This window comes from Nesoenas mayeri, assembly GCF_963082525.1.
Source record: "Nesoenas mayeri genome assembly, chromosome: 4".
Lineage (NCBI taxonomy): Eukaryota > Metazoa > Chordata > Aves > Columbiformes > Columbidae > Nesoenas > Nesoenas mayeri.
This window is the reverse complement of record NC_137540.1, coordinates 75,173,491-75,194,264: the sequence shown is the minus strand read 5'-3', so window position 1 is coordinate 75,194,264 and position 20,774 is coordinate 75,173,491. Positions and strand designations below refer to the sequence as shown.

Genomic DNA, 20,774 nt, shown 5'->3' with positions numbered 1-20,774 from the left:
TAAACCTGGCTTATCAGTGCGACGCAGAGCTGGAATTTGTCTCTTCCTGTGCTGCATCTCTGCTTTCTGCGAGGGGCGTTTAAATACAGGCTGGAAGACGCAGCCTTTCCAGTGTGCTCTGCCGGGCTGTGACAGCAACAGTGGGGCTGCTTGAGCAGCTCTTTATATATATATATATATATATATATATATTTTCTTGCACTAATTCCTCTCCAAAAAAAAGGACTTCTCGAGGAGAAGGCTTGGAGACTGCATGTCCCAACAGTACCCACTGAAGGAGACGAAGGGAGACGCGGTTTGCTTCGTACCTGGCTCTCCTCTCTTCTCCGTCCTCATGGAGCCGGCTTCTTTTTGCTACCCTCGGCTCACCTTTCTCCGCTCGCCCTACGGCCAGTTCGGGGCCAGCGCTGGCTCTTCGCAGGATTTGGCCCCGTGGCCACAACGTTTGGTGGCGCAGAGGTGGAGCGGGTCGGTGGACGGTGCGTGATTTGGGGGTAAAAGGGTTGGCAGCTGGAGAAGGGGTGGTGTTGGGGTAGCAGAGAAGCCCATTGAGATTTCGGGGGGTTTTGGAGGCTGGGGGTGAGGTGGTGCAGGTAGAATGCATTGGGGTGGTTGTGCTGATGGACTTGCCCCTCGTGGAGCTCGTTTGGCCGCTGTCATCTCCACCGAGGAGCAGCTCCGGTCCCTCCTGCACCCTGGTGCCCAGGGAGAGCTGATAAACAACCTCAGCAAGGAGAAAATAATACAAATAGAAACTGATCTTAGCCATTCTTCTGTTTCATAAGCTCGTTCACTCACTGAAACGAATCCAGCGCTCTTTTGAAACCTGAAATACCTGCTGGAGGCTGGGGGGGCTCCTTTCACCTTTAGAGCTGGGATGCTGTCGACTCATTTGAACTATTATTAAAGGTATCAAGTGTAGGAATAGAGGAAGGTATTAAGATCCTCTAGTGGAGATTTCTCTCACTATGAGGAAGTATTAAAGTATCAGCTCGGTTCAGAATTTTACATGTTTATTTACTGCAAAGAGTCTATAAGGAGAATCTCAGTGGATCCTGCTGTTTTTAGGAGCTGGTGTAGGTGCTGGTCCCAAGTAACAGGAGTCTTGCCTGCAAAACTCTTTTTGGAGAAGGTGTGATGATGAGGTTCTGAGCAGCCTGATGCAGTTTGAACGTGGTCCTGCCTGGAGCAAGGAAGGTGCTGGAGACCTCCAAGGGTCTCTCCCACCCTCAAATACTTTCTGAACCACGATAATCCTTCCTTTGCATCTTATTAACAGCCTGAATATGATGTGCCTTACCTGGAAAAGCTCGTCAGGTGGCATGCAGAAAAAATAATAGAGGCTGGATGAGCAGTCTCAGCAGAGAAAATGCGTAGGAGGTGTTTAAAAACATGCGTTGCCTGTGGTTTCGTGCAGCGGAAACAAGTCTGTAGCAGGGACTGAAAACGGGGTATGTGGCTCTGACTGAATTTCTCCACTAACAGCGATGCCTCGCCTGGTGCTGAGGAGCGTTTGCTGCCTCCTGGTAAATACGATTACTGGGGAAATTGTGGCTTAAAAGTCACAGAATTACTGTAAGAGACTCGGAGATGACAGTGTGACCCGGTCTTGCCAGTGTTTGGATAACTCGCTGTTTATTTCTGCCTTTTTTTTTAGGGTTCTGCTTTTTCTAAGCTGACTTGATGCTGCTTTGGGGAGTTAGGTTTCTTTCTTTATTATGATTATTTTTTGGCCAGCACAGACCATTCCTCTGGGCTTTAAACATCCAGCTGGGGGAGACTTGGCTTATTGTTATGAAAATCTTGAATTAGTAAGGAAAGTGAAGCACTAGAATAGGCTGGAGGGGAGCGGGGGGAGGATGTGGTATCTCCCCTCCAAAGCGTTTTGGGCACCGCGCAGGCGAGCGCCGGGCAGACGGGCTCGGGTTTAAATCTCCTCGGGTGGGGTGAGGTCTTTCCAGCTCTATTTTCTGCGACTTGCCGGTATAACCCAGACTTATCGCCCTGTTTGCCATTCCCTTGTGCAGGCTCCTCATTGAACACGTACGTTAACCCTTGAGTTGCTGCTGAACTGTCAGGCTGGGTAGCATAGAAAAAAAGCATCAGAGCCCAGTATAGGGCAGAGCATAGCAGCTATACCTTTAAGAAATTTGCAATATATACCTCTAGGCAGCAGGTTTTTTTGTGTTGTTTATGGTGGGGTTCTTTCCCTCCCTTTTTTTCTTCCTGCGTCTTCACATCCTCTTGTTCTCCCTGTACTTCTGTCTGTAAGGTACAGCATCTTCACTTGAGTTGAGCCTGGCTGCCACAAAGCTGCTTTTCTTCTGTTTTTTTCTCTTTTAAGGAGGCATGAGCTTTGTCCATACAGCATCCAGCACAAACCACCGGCGCCGAAGCACAGGGTTGCTTTAATTCTATATATTCTTTCCCCTCCTTGGTACAAGAAGCAAACAGCTCTGAGATGGGGCTGGGGGTGGCAAGAGGAGACAACCCCAAGCCCACCCTTGGCATGTGGAGCGATGCTTGGCAGGCGTGAAGTTCCAGGTTGGGAAGAGCCGGGTCGGAGGTGTCTGTTTTGGGAGCTAATGAGTCGCCCTCTCACTCCACCCATTCGCCTCTCGCCAATCGGAAGTGAGGGAGAAAGATGCTCTGGATGGATTAATATTGGAGCCGTGTAGAAAGCACCAAGTGTTGCCTCTTCGGCCACCTGAGCGAGTGGCATTTGGGAACAAGTGCTGGTGGCTCGGAGGGAGCGGGGGCTGTTTGAACAGCGTCTCTATTGAAGTAGCAGCGCAGGTAAGTTTTGCTCTTAAAAAAATAGAAAGCCACTCGAAACTGAAGCACTAATGTTGCTGGGTGATGCTTTTGGACAGGAAATCTAGAAAACCAGCTCTGCCAGCTCTTTAATTATTTAATTCGCTGAAGTAAGGCAGTGCTTGATGTATTTTCAATGGGCTTTGCTGCTTAGCGATGATATCTATTGCCTGTGCCGGATGTCTCTGTGCTGTTGTGTTTAAGGATGGAGGATACCTTTTGAATTCAATTTACATTAACCAGAGTGCTGCCTTTCAGGCTTTGAATTTAGTTTCAGGGTATGCAAGGGGAGAGGAGCACAAGAGGTCTTACCTGTTCTGTTTTATTTCTCTAATTAATGTTAAAGCATCCGAACGGTGTGTCTGCGAGGCTTTACATACTGATGCTTCACGTGGGGAAAGTGCAGTGCTGAGTGAAAACAAAATGCATATATGTAATCTAAAACTGCTCGCAAACATCATCCCTGTTGCTGTAGCCATGGAAGCCACGTAGATGAACAGTAAACAATGTCCTAATGAATAACGCTCTATCATGGATTGTCAGTCTGCAATTATTTCACCACCGGACCAGGGCATTTTTATTTTGGGTTGGTGATGGACAGTAAAATCAGATCTGATGCTGCTGGCTCTTTTCCCCCCAGCCTGTGGTGGTGGTGTTGTCACTGCAGTTGTTTTGTGGCTCCTAGACATAGAAACTCTATGGGGTGATTTGTGTTATCCTGCCAAGCCTGTTGTGATTAAAAATGCCTCTTTCTATGGGGAGGGTTGAGGCTGAGCATCCTTCGGACTGTTTGAGCATCCTCTGAACTACCCGCTTTTAATGGCAAGGGGAGGTTTTTCTTTCTGGGAACCACAACTGGAAATCTGTTTGGTGATCAAGTGGCTGAGTTCAGTGCTGTGTCTTTTTGTGTTTACAGCAGAAACCTTGTCTTTTGATTAAACTTCTGGTTTTGGGTGCATTAGAGCTGGTCTCCTGCTTGATCCAGATGCCTTTTGGGTGGTGGTGGTGGGAAGGGGTGCAGGAATAACTTCACTGCAAACTTGGCCCAGCCACTGCTGCCTCTTTAGTGTTGTCTGGCAGTAAGATTGGGGATAAAATAAGTTGTAGAAACACACTTTGTTCCAAAACATGGTCTTGGTGTCCTTGGGGGGATGCTGGAGCATGAAACTGGTGGTGCTGGAGCATCTCTTCCACGGACCACCAAAGATGAGTCTGTAGCTGCTAGTTTACACCTTAATTAAGTAGCTGCTTAATTTTTACAATATTTAACACAACCAAACCACTGTAGGGAACAGGTCCCTTCCTCTGAATAGCCCCAAGCAAGTGAAATGTTGACAGAATGACTGTCTCTTAACCGCTTTGGCATATTTTACATGGTACCGCTGCAGATAAGTGGCAGGTGGTGGCCTCTGGAAGACCTGCCTGTACAAGGGAAGCGTTTCAGCAAACAAAACTATCCAAAGCAGCTTTTTGAAGCCATGTCCAACCCTCACCAAGATTTGGGGCCATTGCAGTGTCTTTCTCTTTTTTGATTAAGAGTTAGGAGTTTTTGATAGTGCCCTGTAAGGGAAAGAGCTGTCAGAAAAGCTGTCAAGAAGAGTGAATGCTTTCTAAATTATTGAAATGTTTCAGGAGAAGTCTACTGAAAAGCTTCAACTGGTCTGTTCTTGGGTCTTTGCCAGCTTGTGGGATCTCTGGAGGTATTTGCTTTCTCTCTTTTCTATGTAGCACTTATGCAAGAGATCCTTACAAGCCTTAAATCACTTTGTTTAGAGGGCCCAACAAAATGAAACTTCCCCCTGGAAAGAAAAGGCAAAGAGCTCAAATTCTGTCCGGCAGCCAAATCTCAAAGTGTTGTCGTTCCCCTGCTTCTCAGCTTGTCCCACTCACCTACGAAATGCTGGCCAAGAAACTTGGAGGAGGGAAACAATATCCCATTAGCAAAGCAGCTGCATGATGGACGGGGTTGCTTCCTCTTGCAGCTCACCTCTGGGAGGCACCCTTGGATATTAATTGCTTGGGTGGGCTAAATTGTGATGAGCATGGTGCTGCTGGTAAATCCAAGCACCTCAAGCCCAACCTCTAACATGCATGGGTTGGTTTTTGAGGGGGAAGGTCTCTGGTTGTCCCCGCTGCGTCCAGCAGTCTTTTATTAAATGGTTTTATGGCGATGGGTGCTCTGGAGGAAGCTGGGGAGGGGATGGAGAAGGGGAATTGTTTAATGTAGCAGGGAAAATGCTTTGAAATCAGACATGTCTGATCCCTGAGCCTGTGTGTGGGTGTGTGTTTGCCTGGCAGCGAGCAGGCAGGAGATGCCTCCTGCTTTATCCTTTCAATATGATGCTTTCTTATTTTCACAGCCAGCGACTGTGAAAATTAGTTCTGGGGTTTCGTGTACCAGAGTGACCCCGGTGTGATTTAAGACCTCCTCATGCAATTTACCTCCACCAGAAGAATATGCAGCTCCTTGCGTATAATCCCTGAATCTTATATTTTAGTGACTGCTGAGCCGTGAAGCTAAAAGTTGTGTTTCCCACCTAGATCAGGACTGGCATCCTGGGGTGGTGACACTGTGATAGAGGACACTGTTTAGGTAGATCTGTGGAGCAAAGTGACTGGTGCACCTGGGAGATGTCAGAGGGTTGGTGTCACATCCTTCAAAAAATCAGAGAAATGGGACATAGGTGTGTTAGAAATGTTTATTTTGGGGTGATCCAGACCTCTTAGTCCCAAAAATGGGAATTCTGGGGATATGAAACCCTTGTGGGAAGCAAAGAGGTGGTGCAAAGCCTTTAGGGGATACTTATGGAAGGGGGTCAGGGAAGACAAGCGACTCACCTGTGGAATTCTGTGGCAAGAAGAGTATGTTTAAACATACATAACTTCTATAAAGAAGTGCTTTTTATGAACAGAAACATCTTCTCCTGTAAGGATTGCTGGAGGACTTGCCTGTGTCTACACACAAGGAGGGAAGAGCTTGTGTCCCTGCAGGCCTGAGTTTCTTGGCCAAAGCAACAATTTGCCATTGGATTGAGCTACTTAAAAGCACCTTCCTGCTTAGCATCTGCCTTGGGCAACACTTTATCTTCTAAGTTTACCAAGGTGGAGGGGTTTGGAGTAGATTTAAATCTTCTAGGGTCGTGGTTGTCTTCTAGACTGTTTCCAAGACCTGAAAAATTGATTTATTGTAGGTGTTTGCATGGGGGTTATGTGTAAAATGACCCATCTAGGTAAAGGTCTCCAATAAAACACCTATTTTGTCACAAAAGTGGTGGCAACACTTGCTGGTATAGCACACTCCTGCATTAAACTTATAGGCACAGCATGTGGGGATGAGTCCTTCATCCTTTGGTGTCTGGTTGTGACTTTTCAAAGGCTTGACAGCTTCATGGTGAGGAGGATAAACTGAGAGAAAAAGTAGGGGGCAGAAAGAAATGTAGACAGAAGGTTTTCTGCCCTTTTTGTCAGCGCTGGCTGGAGTGTCCCCTTAAGTTTTCAATATGATGACTGATACATTGTGAACTCTTCAAACAGTGATGAAGAAAAGCAGTATTAGGAAGTTTAGATATGTAGTTCCTAGGTCTATAAAGTTATTTTTACAGGCAGAAAATAGTGGGCTGGCATAGCATAGATTACCCCTTCAGCTCTATTGCTTGTTGAATTCAGTTTTTCATTTACTTCTTGAGTTATTTTATTCAAAGCTTGTCCTGAAACTTTACATGCTGTTGAGGACTTGGTAGGGTGAATATGTAGGTTCTCTGTCCTCCTCTAAATATAAGCGCTGGAGTTCTGTGTCTAGCTCTGGGTCCTCAGCACAGGACACACATGGACCTGCTGGAGAGGGGCCAGAGGAGCCACAGGAATGATCCAAGGCTGGAACAGCTCTGCTGGGGACAGGCTGAGAGAGTTGGGGTGTTCAGCTGGAGAAGAGAAGCTCCAGGAAGACCCTAGTGCAGCCTTTCTGTACTTAAAAGGGGCCCATAAGAAAGACTGGGACAGACTTTTCTGCAGGGCCTGTTGCGATAGGACAAGGAGTGATGGTTTTAAACTCAGGGAGGGAGATTCAGGCTGGACATGAGGAAGAAATTGTTGTCCCTGAGGGTGGTGAGAGCCTGGCCCAGGTTGGCCAGAGAGAGGTGTTGGATGAACCATCCTTGGAGACATCCCAGGCCAGGCTGGACGGGGCTCTGAGCAACCTGAGCTGGTGATGATGTCCCTGTCATGGCAGGGGGGGCACTGGGGGAGCTGGGAAGGTCCTTTCAACCCAAACTGTTCTGTGATTCTGTGTGTGATGGGCATGGGGATGTAGTTGGGGGGAGGAGGAACATGGCTGGTCTTCTGGTAGGTTGTCGTGGGTCTCAGCCCTTCCCAACAGCTGTACCCTTGCGAGGAAGGATGAACTGAGGAGGACAGGGCTCTGTGCCCTGTGAAGGGGTTGATCCCCTCAGCCTCTGCTCGGGACGCGGTGTGGCTGGATGTGTGTCCTCACTGAGACACGTGTTGTGCTTGCGGGAGGTGAGGCTGTAAAGCTGCAGTCAAGAAGAGTTCTGTAGTAGATCTTGATTCTTATCCCTTGAAGGTAAAACTCCCTGGGAGGTAGCCGAGTGCCGTTATTTCCCATTTAATGACTTACAAAAGGTCTTTTTATCACTCTTGGTTCTTTTCCATTATGTTTCCCATTGCTTTTGTCAAAGCAAACCGGTGCTTTCCAGGGAAAGGTCTGCGTTTGGGCTTGCCATGGGCAGCAGCATTACACCATATTTACCAGGCGCTTTCCTGCCCGAGCATTAACACACACGCTTTACTCATCTTACACTTCCGTGAACTACGGTGATCGGTTTTGAAACCCTGACTTTTGTGGTTTGTTTCTTTCGCCTTTGTCGCATCTCCAAGTGTAAAGAAAAACAACAGGTAAAATCTCAGCCTTTTGTTGTTGATGTGAGATGTTATTGCCCAGCAATACGGGCACATTTCTCATCGCTGTGCCAGTGTGGGCTGTGCTTTCAGCAGTGTTTTCCAGTTGAAATATGCAGGGCTGTGGGGAAGGGATCACCCTAAGGAACGGATAGAAATGAGATGCGGTAACTTAAGACCAAGCAGCTTTTCACGTGCTGCTGTCCACTCGTTCTTGCTGACTTGAATGGTTTTAAATAATCTGCAGCAAATGTCTCCACCAGGAGACCTCGCTGCTTGGCTATTCCCGAAAGCTGCCAAAACCTCATGTTCCATAAGCACAAAAGATGTGCAGGAGAATCCCGCAGTATCGATGTATGTGGACCCATGGACTGGTCAGTGCGATCAGATTTGCTGCCTGCCGGTCCCTTTTCCTATTTTTCTGTGGTGATGTAGTTTTGTGTTACAAAAGGAGTTTGTGGCTTCTCCATCCTCCAGCTCTTGCTGCATACAGAGGTTTTTAGATTCTCCTTTTAGTCAATGCTCCACGTAATTAAAAAATGAAACCGCTTCTCCTGCAGGTTTCCCTTGGGATATTATTCCTTCTATGTGTGGTTTTTCCCTCAAGTCTGATTTTTCTGCTGACTTGGGGTGGAGGAGGGGAGCAGCATCACTTGGTTATTGATGTATTAGTATAAATCATGACTCTTCCCCCAGCCCTAAACGGCATAAACCTGGGTGCAGCTCCCTGGTCTCTTGTGCCGCTGTGGACCCCTTTGTCCTGTGATGTTGATTGATGATTGAGAACAATAAATGAGTTCAGAGTTTAGTATCAAATACCATGTCTGGTGGAGCCTTGGATAAGGGAGAGTTGTATCATCTTCCCCAGATCTAAACCTTAGATGGGACAAAACACTTGTTCAAGCTGGATTTGGCCCCAGATCTGTTGGAGGGAGTACAGCCAACTGCAACGTTCTCCATCATGCGGGGAAGCTGGTGCCCAACTATTTAAATGGTAGTGATGGATCTTTTAGCATTGACTGACAAGCTCATCTTGAAGTGGCCAAAACCTCGTTGTAATACTAAAGCCCAACATGTCTTCTGGAAAGTTGATTTGTTTCTAGATAGTTGAGTCGGTCACATTGAGAATTGGTAATTCCTTCTGGGAGGAAATTGGGAAAGTCTAAAGGTTTTTTTCCAACTGAACAGGTGATTTTTAAGAAATTTGTTGTTATTGTAACTTGCTCAAAGGCTCAAGTGTTTTGCCTTATCAGCTTTAAGGCAAGACATTGTATTTGCTGATGAGTTTCAGAAATGTCCTCAGAGTGTTGAAGAATGTGTTGAAACTGGGATAACGGAGCAGAAGATGAGTAGAAGATGAAGGTACCCAACGGTTTTCCACTGATGGGGCAACTAAATGCTTCAGATGTACAGGCTGCTTATGTTCAGAGCCGATGTTAAAGGGTCTGTAAGTGAAAAAGTATCTTCCTAATAACTCTGTCAAAATGGTGTTGCCTTAAACTCCAATTAAACCTCAAGACACCAGGATTTAGAGAGATTAACTGGGGTGAAGTCATAAAAGCTGAAGTTTGTGGTACCGTTTGTATAGAGCTTGTTTTGCTTCAATATAAGGCTTATGCTGCACGGGGCTGTTTATTTGGAAGATGCCAGCAGCAGAACATTGTAATTGAGTTACTGAAGTATCCAGAGAATGTGTTTTTATTTGTAATCCGCTAATATTGCAAGGCTCAAGAGAACTTATTACTAACTTTAAAACAAGAGAGTTAAAATGGGTTATTAGATCTGAGACACATTTCCCCGCAGGAATTTAATAATGGAGGATGGCACGGTAGAGCTTGTTCTTTGTTAAATGCAAATGTAAAAATGGTAAGAATGTTAGAAATCAGGAAGTATATCCATTTATCTGATATGTCCCACTGCAGATCATCTGATTTGTCCTAGTCCTAAAACCAAGCACCTTAAACTAGAGCAAAATACCAGTTGAGTAGTAAACTTCATGTACCTCCCTCTTGTTGGCTCTTGGAGTCACTGCAATAGCTTCAAGTCAAAGGGCAGTGGTTTATTTCTGAAATCCTAAGCTGTATCCCTGAGTCTAGAGAAATAGGCTTTGTTTTCTGTTTTGCAGTGCTTCAGCTCTTCCATTTTACCTTTTGAATTCAGTGCTCATAAAGGGATGAGAAACCAGTCAGAAGCTTTTATTTGAAGAAGCAACTGAGTGGTGACACTTGTAATGCCTGTCCAATTCAGTCTCATCTCAGAGACATCCCTGTAGCAAATGAGGTGGGGTGGCAGCCAAAACTGATTTGCTGGAGTGAATTAACTCTTAAAAATGAAGAGTGCTGCTGAAATTTGTCAAAAAAACCTATAGCACAGGCTTTTTGGCAGATAATAGAAGATGGCATCTTGTTCTGCCTTTGGATGGGGGAGTCTGGTTGTCCCTGTAGGTGTTGGGTGGGAAAGTGAGGGCATGGACCTCTCTGTCCAAGATACTAGAGGCATGAGGGTGAATTTGCTGTGTTGGTGTATTTTGGCTCCTTGGGGTAATGCCTTCCAGATTTGCCTCTAAAAGCCTGACCTTATGTCTTGCTGAAATTGCTTTACTTGGATTTTTGTTTTAATTGCTGAAATCTCCGCAAGAAAATCTGGGGGAAAAGAACAAGCCAAATGTGTTTGGTGGATGTGAGGGAAATGATGTGCTGGTGTGGAGAGGGGAACTCCCACCCTGTGCTAATGAAGTGCTCCCCAGCCTGCAAGTCTTCTCCTCCAGCCTGCAAAGGGCTGATTTATACTTCATAGAAACACTTCTGCAACTTCAGGCAAACCCTGGAGCATTGTAATGTTGATCTCTAACGTCTTTGGAGACTTGTATTCCTGTCCAGGCTTCCCTGCACTTAACAATTGCATTGATTAGCACAGTGTTTTATAACTGCCCGATGATTGAGCTCTTTTAATTTTGAGAGTGGAGAGATAGGGCAAGGAAAGGCAGGTTGGGGAGTGTCAGGCAGTGGGTATGTACCTTATTGCTAGAGAAAAGACGGCTCTGCCTTGCTGTCGGTTCTGCGTAATGTGAACCCGTTGCTCCTGTCTCCAGCAAAACATGATTAAGGAGCTGGGACCTTGGATATTAAAAATCCCATAAGCCTTATGCAAGGAGAGGCATGTGCTGTTATGTTTGCCATGCCAACTGCTACTGAGCATGCACTTAAGCACAGTCTAGCTGGTCTTGTCCTTAGCTAGCATCCCATAAACATATAAGCTATGCTTGTGCTAAATTGATTAAGGAAAATACAGTGTTTTAGAAAGAGTTTGGGTTGGAAGTGACGTTCCAAGCACCCCAGTGCCACCCCTGCCATGAGCAGGGACATCTTCACCAGCTCAGGTTGCTCAGAGCCCCGTCCAGCCTGGCCTGGGATGTCTCCAGGGATGGTTCATCCACCACCTCTCTGGCCAACCTGGGCCAGGCTCTCACCACCCTCAGGGACAACAGTTTCTTCCTCATGTCCAGCCTATAGGGAGAAGGAGACTGCATAAGGAAGAAATATATTAATTGCCCTCTCTGTCTGTGTTCTGCTCAGTTAAATGCTACTTTTTCTTGTTTCTCAGAGATGCAGATGATGTGGCCCCCAATTTACCCATCCCACCTCTGCTTCTACTAGTACCTTTAAGCTAGTCCAGTAGCTCCATGCGTGTGTCTGGGCTTGCGTAAACACCCCATCACCTTTTACCTCCTGGGCACATTACACACCATTCCTGATATTAATGTGCGTAGCCCCTTCCGTGGGGGATTGTAACAGCTCTTCAAAAGGCTCCAGCAAGACTGTTTTGAAGCCTGAGTCCCTTTGGTGCTATGGGACAACATTACACAGGGAGAAGACAAATTACCAGGGCTGGATTTCAGCCAGGACAATAGTAGGATGAACACCTGACTCTTTTTTTCCCAAACGTGCCATTGCATCTTTAATTACAAGGTTAAGACCTCTGTTTTATGACTCATCTGAAAAAACAGCACCTCCAACATAAATGCTTGAACGTGTTGCCTAGGGGACTATCGCTTGTTAGTGACTCAGAGGAATGAGTGCCACCTAATGAAGTGGCACTGACTGCTGTAATACCCCAGCTTTGCCCTTTTCATGCCTGGTCCAAGCAACGACCAAACCAGAGCCTTCTGTAAAGGTGCGATGTCAACTTGGGCAATGCTACACTTAGAAGATAGTTTTAACAAGGCAACCAACCAGCCAGCTCTGAATTCCTGCTCATTAGGCATTATCAACCCATAGAAATAGGTGTGTTCAGTTAAAAAGCAAACAGTGCGTCTCATTTTTGCCTGGTGAAGGATGAACATGTTGCTTCAGGCTCCCTCAGAAGCTGTAACAGAAAGAAGTTGATATACCTTCCCAGTGGGAACGTCAGGTCCTTGGGTAATCCATCCGCATAGGTGTATTTTGTTTCTGTGAAATACGTAAATGCAATCATTACACAATAAGAGCCTCTTAAAAAAAAAAAAAAGACGACTTTCCTTTGATCGTTAGCATGTTAATCAGTCTGGATGGATCTTCTCCTTCCCTTCCAGGTGGAGGGAAACAATTGACTCGTGTAATGGGTGCCCCTTGGCCAGGGTGCATTTGTTCCTCCAGCCTATTGTTCTGGGATGAACTTTGGAACATTGTGTTTCTCTCTTGGACCAGATAGTCGAATTACCCTCAGGTTTTTGTATTTTATTTTATTATTATTATTATTTTTTTAATGGTCATCAGGGTGTCCCTCCAGGAACTGTCTGCACCGAAGGTCTGTGACAAGCGTTAGGGCTGGAAGGTGCTGCCGTCAGTGGCGTGACTTGTATCCGTCTGGTGCACAAAGGTTCCCAGTGGACCAGGATGAATTATGATGCTTGAAAATGTGACACACTGTAAAGGAGGGGGGGAAAAAATAAACAAGCCAGAGCATATAACCTGTAAGCCAAAAGTTATAGGGTAGAGAAAGGGTTTTTGGGAAACTGTCTCATACCTCAAACGAGAAGCAGGAAGCCTAATCTGTAGAACAATAAAGCAGGGAAAACCTCTTTCCTTGTTGGCCCAAATTCATCCCAGGCTTGCGTAGGTAATGTTTGATTAGCTTAATGAATTGGGAAAGACAGAGCAAATATATTCCTCTTTTTTGATTGCGTTTTGGCTGGGAAGAAACATATAAATGGGCATCATCTAGTGGCCACTTTCTAAGAGACCGCTTGGGTGACTTTTGCTTGAGTAAAGAGCTTTGTTAGCTCACTGTAAAACAGGGCATGCACCTGTGCAGAAAAGCTGGTGCTTCTAACCCACGCAGTCTGAACTGTCAAATATTATTAGTATTAAAACCAGCCAGGCTGGGTTTGGGTACCAGCCTTTGATCACACCTGAAAGCAGGTGCCTCCTGTGCTGTTTGTACATCTCTTTGCATGCTCAATACGTAATTTTGTCAGCAGTTAATTGCAGAACTGCCTTGCTAACGAATAAAGGATTGGGTCCTGCTGCGTTTGGGGGTTCGTTCTTGGGCAGCGTCACTTCCCACGTGTGGTTTCCTCGGGACACCCCGTTGGTGCAGATGGTGCTTGCAGGACCCCAGCTCAGGAAGGAGACCCAGGAAAGCTACAGAGTTCTGGTGCTTATCTCCAAGTGCCAAGCACTGTTTTGGGATATCCTAACAATTAGGAGCAGCAGAATAGGATGTGATATCCTGTTCTCATCTAAATTGAGTTGTTTTTTTCTAAATTAAGCTGGTTCTTGTTATATAAGCATAAGCTACAGCCTGGACTTCGTTATAGCTTTTATTTTTGCATACAAGCTTTGTAGCTGCTCAGGCTGTATTATTTTTGGATGCATTTGATCAGGTTTATTAGGTCTCTGAGATGACCAGGCTTGTCCTGATCTTTAGTCTTGCTGTTTTGTGGTCCCAGCCTAGGATGTCTGAGACCAACTTAACTCTTTTCAAGCAATAACTATGACTGTACAGGATATTCTGGTAAATACTGAAGTCAATAAACAAAAGGTTGAAGTTGCCACACTCAGGAAAATCTGATGCCTGCAGTATTTTGAGCCTGGCTTGCTGCTGTAACCCAGGCTTACAGTGAGTTTAGCAGTGGGGTGAGGACACTCAGCATCTTGATGATTTCTTTTTTTCTTATCTTTTTAGAGTCTCCACCAGCAGCAATGTCAAGGAATGGATACTTCTTTGAAGAGAGCGGCAAGTATTATTTGACTTGTTTGTGTATAGTGTCACTGTACTGGAGGGACAGATGCACTATGGGGTTAGCTGGACTTCAAACTCAAGAGATCCAAAATGCATTTAGTTTAAGCAGCATGTGAAGAGCATCCTGCATTGTAGTTGTGTAATCTTTTACTGGAAGCAGACTCTGCGTTTTTAAATCCTGTAGATGTTCTAGATATGCAAAGCAGTAAATAATCATCTTTGCATTGTCATCAGTGACTATTCTGGGTGGCTCCTTGTTTTTCAAGTTCTTTCAGGATGTTTTCCTGTAGCACAAGCTGGCAGGTGTATCTGTGTGTCTTTTTCTGGAGTGGAAATCACGTGGAGGTGTCAGATCCCTTTGGAGACAACCTGCCAGCAACATCAGGCAAATGCTGGATGGCTGGTAAACGTGTCTTTCAGCATGCAGTGCCCTCAAAGATTTTTATTATTATTATTATTTGAATTAAGTTGTGGCACTTGGACATATGTATCATCTGCCTCAACAGAGGTGGCTCAGTGTGTACCGGGGGTTTCTAAGGAGAGATATTGAGATTTCAACTCAAGACCAGCCTCTTCAGGATGTAGTTTTGAAGGTCTTGGGACTTCTTGCCCTTGAGAAGGTGCAGTGCTCAGAGTATTAGGGACTTCCAAATGGGGAGAATAGAAGACTCAAATGTTATTTAGGCCTGTTGCTGTCACAAGGCTTAGCTTTCTTTTTCCAGGGGGCCAAGTCTTAACATCTGGGAAGGGGGAAGCTGAACATCTGCCAGATGTCAGCTGCAGTAGATCCAGCATCGCTTTTGACAGCGCTTCCTTTGGTACTGGCTCGCTTGCCTTCTCTGAAAGTGTTAAATGGAGCTGGTTTCTGGGTGTAAAAGAATGAAATGTACTCTCAGCTCTATTGGGAGGTATTTTCTGAAGGCTGGATTGAATTGTAGAAGGGCAGAAATTAATCCCTGACCTCAGGGATGCTTTATTTCTTTGGCAGGTTTTCCAAGAGTACGTGGTGCATGAGGTCTTGGAGGGTCTTGCTCTGGCCTTCTGTGGCTTCCTTCTGGTCCCTTGGGATGTGGCTGGTGCTTTCTTGAGGACTGGGAATGTAAGAGGATGATCCAGGTTGGGACCTGGAGAGATGACTGAGTCTCCAGCATCTGGCTGAGAGCTGTGTAAAGGCTTGGGGAGAAATTTTGCTGTGTGATATAACAAGGGCAAGTGTAGAGTCTTTTATCTGGGCAGGAACAACCCCAGGTTCCAGTATAAGTTGGGGAATGACCTATTAGAGAGCAGCGTAGGGGAAAGGGAGCTGGGGGTCCTGGGGACAGCAGGGTGACCATGAGCCAGCACTGGGCCCTTGTGGCCAGGAAGCCAATGGTACCTGGGGTGGGTTAGAAGGGGGTGGTCAGTAGGTCCGAGAGGTTCTCCTGCCCCTCTGCTCTGCCCTGGGGAGACCACACCTGGAATCTTGTGTCCAGTTGTGGTCCCTCGGTTCCAGCAGGACAGGGAACTGCTGCAGAGAGTCCAGCGCAGCCACCAAGATGCTGCAGGGAGTGGAGCATCTCCCGTGTGAGGAAAGGCTGAGGGAGCTGGGGCTCTGGAGCTGGACAAGACGAGAACGAGAGGTGACTCATTCCTGGGGATCAAGATGGAAAGGGTGAGTGTCAGGAGGATGGAGCCAGGCTCTTCTCTTTGACAACCAACAGTAGGACAAGGGGTAATGGGTTCAAACTGGAACACAGGAGGTTCCACTTAAATTTGAGAAGAAACTTCTTCCCAGTGAGGGTGGCAGAGCCTGGCCCAGGCTGCCCAGGGGGGTTGTGGAGTCTCCTTCTGTGCAGACATTCCAACCCGCCTGGACACCTTCCTGTGTAACCTCATCTGGGTGTTCCTGCTCCATGGGGGGATTGCACTGGATGAGCTTTCCAGGGCCCTTCAACCCCTGACATTCTGGGATTCTGTGTTTTGGTGTCACCTGCTTCATCCCAAGCCTTCCTGCCACAGGGAAGCTTTCTGTCCTAGCATCTTCTGTGGAAAGGTTCTATGTGTCCCCTTCCAGGATTCAATGTTTAGTCTTCCTGAAACTGTCCAAGCAACAACAAAAAAAGCAGAAATCTGGATGTTTTTAGAGCGCATGTTTGTAGTTGGGGCATTCCCTGTGCAAAGCTCTCCCATGAGATATGCAACTTGGTGCCATGGCAGCGAGCATTTATTTCTGCTCTATTTGCGTTATTACTCAGCTTCCTCTTTTGTTTTAAGGAGATGACACCTTAGAGGTATCATTAAGGACATCGTGAAACTGTGTATGCTGCTTTGCTTCCCTGTGGTTTTTGGGTAGGAGGGAAGGTTGTCCTCTTCAGCCTGCCTGCAGGATTGAATGCTGTAGTAACTGTGACTGAAAATACAGTGGATTTCTTGGTTATTTCACGCTCAAATCTGCTGTCATTCTCATTCCTCATTACAAACTGACCTTTTTTTAAAAGTTCAGTTGCTGTTGAGTGATGAGTCACCTCCGACTGCCTGATTTAACTGTGGGCTTGTGTGTATCTGCACAGAATATATGGGCAGCACATCTTGGAGGTTGCGTGTCAATATTCACTTCCCTCCGCTCTCTCTGTACAGAAGTTTCATGTGCTCAGATTCTTCAAGACTTACCCAAAAACATAATCAGGGCTAGAGGAAACCACAGAGAAAGATGTTACCTTTTCACATGGTTTCAAAACTGCCTGTTTTGAAATGCAGCTGCGTGATGATTAGGCTGTTTCTTGGCACCACTTGCTGGGATCTGCCAGGTCATTATGGAGACCAAGAGATGCTCTTGCCCAACCTTTAAACTAAAAACCACCATGAGCCAGCACTGGGCCCTTGTGGCCAGGAAGCCAATGGTACCTGGGGTGGGTTAGAAGGGGGTGGTCAGTAGGTCAGAGAGGTTCTCCTGCCCCTCTGCTCTGCCCTGGGGAGACCACACCTGGAATATTGTGTCCAGTTGTGGCCCCTCAGTTCCAGCAGGACAGGGAACTGCTGGAGAGAGTCCAGCGCAGCCACCAAGATGCTGCAGGGAGTGGAGCATCTCCCGTGTGAGGAAAGGCTGAGGGAGCTGGGGCTCTGGAGCTGGACAAGACGAGAACGAGAGGTGACTCATTCCTGGGGATCAAGATGGAAAGGGGGAGTGTCAGGAGGATGAAGCCAGGCTCTTCTTGGTGACAACCAGTGACAGCACAAGGGGTAATGGGTGCAAACTGGAACACAAGAGGTTCCACTGAAATTTGAGAAGAAACTTGTTCCTGGTGAGGGTGTCAGAGCCTGGCCCAGGCTGCCCAGGGAGGTTGTGGAGTCTCCTTCTGTGCAGACATTCCAACCCGCCTGGACACCTTCCTGTGTAACCTCATCTGGGTGTTCCTGCTCCATGGGGGAATTGCACTGGATGAGCTTTCCAGGGCCCTTCAGCCCCTGACATTCTGGGATTCTGTGAGAGGGGGGGAAGAAAAAGATAAATGTCTTCCTTTGATTGCCTTAGCACTTATATTTTCTTCCTTCTTTCTCAGTAGAGAAACATCTTTTAATACTATTGCTCATTGCATGGCTGAGTTTTTTTCCTTATCTCCTTCTGAGATCGTGCATATACATATGGTTTTCTGTTTTCTTAGTAATTAGGATGGTTTTGTTTCTGGCAATATCTGGGGCTCTGTTCAGACACTGTATCTCTTTGCCAGCTTTTTCCTTACCCTTGTTGCATTCTCAAGAGCAGCTATGGCAATATTAACACTTAAGTTGAGACTCCAGATTAAGTTTAAACTGTTGTGATGGTAATCTTTGCTGTAGCCCCAAACCAGCGCTTTGTAAGAATCTCCTGGATACTAACTGGTCATAAAAACTTAATTCCGTATTTAATAATTTGTAGCTGTGTGTTAATTGCTGAGGAAAGCCCAGGAAGGATTTTCTAGTGAAGGGATGCTAATATCTGACTATTCTGGAAGCTCAGAGGGTTGTTATGGTCCCAACCATGTACCGACCTATTTGATAACTTCATAATGGACTAAAAAGCTGGAAAATTAATCAAAGGAGCCCATGTCTTTAGCTACAGGTTCCAGTTTCTATCATACTGTCTTTTCTTCCTGTGTTGCTAGAAGAACTTGACTGAAAGTCACTTTTTGTGGCCTTTAGTGCATTGCAGAAGGTAAATGCATGTGGGGTGAATGGGAGGGGAAAAAAAATCCATGTAGCAGTTTGCTCTGTAAAGGCAAAACCAAGGGAAAAAACAAGGAAATAGGTTTGTACCTGCCAGTGAGAAGTTTCTGATGGGGAGTGTGGTGCCAGCAGGTACAATGACAGTTGTTGGCCATGTTGTGTTTTCAACCCATGTGTTGTCATTTTCAATAGCTGTCCCCTTGACATTCTTGCTGATGAAAATCCATGTTTTTACTCATTCTTTTGAGTCAGTGGAACAAGCACAAGCAGATGAGTAGCATTTGGTGTCCCCTCATCCTCCCCGCGAGCGATCCGCGTGTGTTTATGTCAATTGAATCTTGCGCAAAGTTGTTTTGCCAAAATGAGTTTTTCTCCCCGGCAGCTTTAAGTGACTAACGAGATGATTGTGTAGACCTAATCCAGACCTAAAGATAATTGGAGTCCTGATGAAATGCAGCTTGGCAATCAGTGCTCGGAATAACTGCTTATCAAGCCCCGCATTGTTGGCTGTCAACCTCCTGCACCCTCCGTGGTGGTGGTGGGGAAATCCAGTGTCTGCAAGGAGTGGATTAGCTCTAAAACTATCAGTATTAGCTGCAAGTGATTAAATTTTGCCAGTGTATGATGAGCTTTTTAATTGACCCCAGAACTTTCGCTGATAAGACACAACCAGAGGGTTTCTAGCTCCTCTGGCAAAATCCGAAGGAAGGAGTCCCAGTGTAGCGCTGGCGATATGTGAATTTGTTGCATTGTTTCAAAGCTGGCTCGACAGATATCGCACCGTACTATTTTATATTTGTCTTCCAGAGCAAATCCCTCACTGCTTGGTCTCCTCTGACTTATTAATTGGTTTTGCTGGCACAATAAATTGCAGTTGCGTTGAGGGGCCCCAAGGCCCCAGTCTGCCTTGGGATGTTTGGATATATTTTATCTGCTTGGTTTTGTTTTTCAGCTTGCAGTTTGGTATGTGTGCTATGGGTGGTTTGTTTTGTGTGGTGGGTTTTTTATGTGTGTGTTTTTTCTTTTTTAAACTTGTCTCAATCTATTTTGGAATTGTTTGCCTAACTATAAGATTAATCTAAATTTTTTTTAGTGAAACAAATCGTTTTGCAATGGGTTTCCCCTGATGAGATGCCCAGTTTACCAGTAGATGAGCTATTGCTACCTATGGAAAGCCCAAGGGGCCACTTGCAGGTTTCTTGCAGATTGTTATTTCTGAGAACTGTCTATTGGGAGGCCTATAATAAAATGAACACTCCTGATTTCTGTGGGTTCTGGTACGGAGCTGAACCTCCACGTGTTGCTGTGTTTTGTAAAAACAAAACAACAAACAAATAAAAACAGAGCCCCACTGAATTACTTGGACTATTCACAACATTTCCTAGAAATCTGGCTGCAAAACACAATACTGGAATTAATTCAAAAGCGCCTGGGTGTTGTGTATTTGTTTTGGGTTTTTTTTACAGCAGATCAGTTCTTTCAGTTCTGTTATGAATTATTACTGAAGTGGCAAGGGAAGCTTGGTTTCCATCTGGCTCTTCATGACAAAAGACTGACTTGAAGTAGGGTTGGGAACATGGCTGGCCAGCACTGGAGGGATCTGGTACTGAAAGGATTCAGGTCTGGTGTTGGTGATTGCACCTGCTAGACACCTTCTACGTCTCTTCTTTCTCCACAGGAGGAGGTTATGGTTTAGTTCTGTGGTCTTGAAGCAGGTGGCTGTTACTCCAAAAGGCTGCAAACGTGGGTTCCCAGTGGCTGCTCAAGAGCCAAGAAGCATCATCCAATGCTTCCCCAGCTCTTCGGCCCCTTAAGCTACTCATGGAGGGGCTGGGAGGAGAGGACATATCTCTAAATCCCATCTAGGTGACCTGGAGAAGTCATTAGTCTACCTGTGCCAACCTAGAATATTTAGCTTAATAAAGGAGGTCAGTCTTCTGTGCTGGGCATTGGGGAGGCCAAACCTCAAATCTTGTGTCAGTTTTGGGCCCCTCAGGCCAAGAAAGGTCTTGAGGTGCTGGAGCGAGTTGAGAGAAGGGAACGGAGCTGGTGAGGGGCTGGAGCACAAGTGTGATGGAGCGGCTGAGGGACCTGGGGGGTTCAGCTGGAGAACAGGAGCTGAGGGGAGACCTTCTGATCTCTGAACTGCCTGAAAGGAGCTTGGAGCCAGGGGGGGTCGGGCTCTGCTCCCCAGGAACAAGCGCCAGGAGCAGAGGAAACGGCCTCAAGTTGCGCCAGGGGAGGTTGAGGTTGGATGTGGGAACAATTTCTTCCCCAAAGGGCTGTGGGGCATTGGAACAGGCTGCCCAGGGCAGTGCTGGAGTCACCATCCCTGGAGGGTTGGACAGACGGACATGAGGTTCTCATGGACATGGGGCAGTGCCAGGGGTGGGTTATGTTTGGACTCGATCTTGAGGGTCTTTTCCAACCAAAATGATTCTGTGATTTTAAGCAAAGCATGGGAGAGAGAAACTTTGGACTCATTGTGCCAAACAGTTCTCAGCAGTCCAACACCACAGCCTGTGGACATCCTCTGCCCTCCCAGTTGTCTTCTCCTGGGCTGGCACGGACCATGGCCACATGGCTGCCTGCCACACCATGGGCGAGTCTCCTTAGGACAAAACCAGGGAGCTTTGCCAGGG

At 46.4% G+C, this 20,774-nt stretch overlaps 1 protein-coding gene across 1 annotated transcript in view; it reads left to right on the top strand.

Moving 5' to 3' along the window:
- Positions 1–253: 253 nt before the first annotated feature.
- SLC4A11 (solute carrier family 4 member 11) overlaps positions 254–20,774 on the top strand; it is a gene marked incomplete at both ends in the record, with an annotated part of 92,652 nt that continues 72,131 nt past the window's right edge. Inside the window, 2 exons of the mRNA XM_080343768.1 lie at positions 254–479; positions 13,894–13,944. Coding sequence (XP_080199894.1) covers positions 254–479; positions 13,894–13,944 — 277 coding nt within the window. The remainder of the gene's footprint in view (positions 480–13,893; positions 13,945–20,774) is intronic.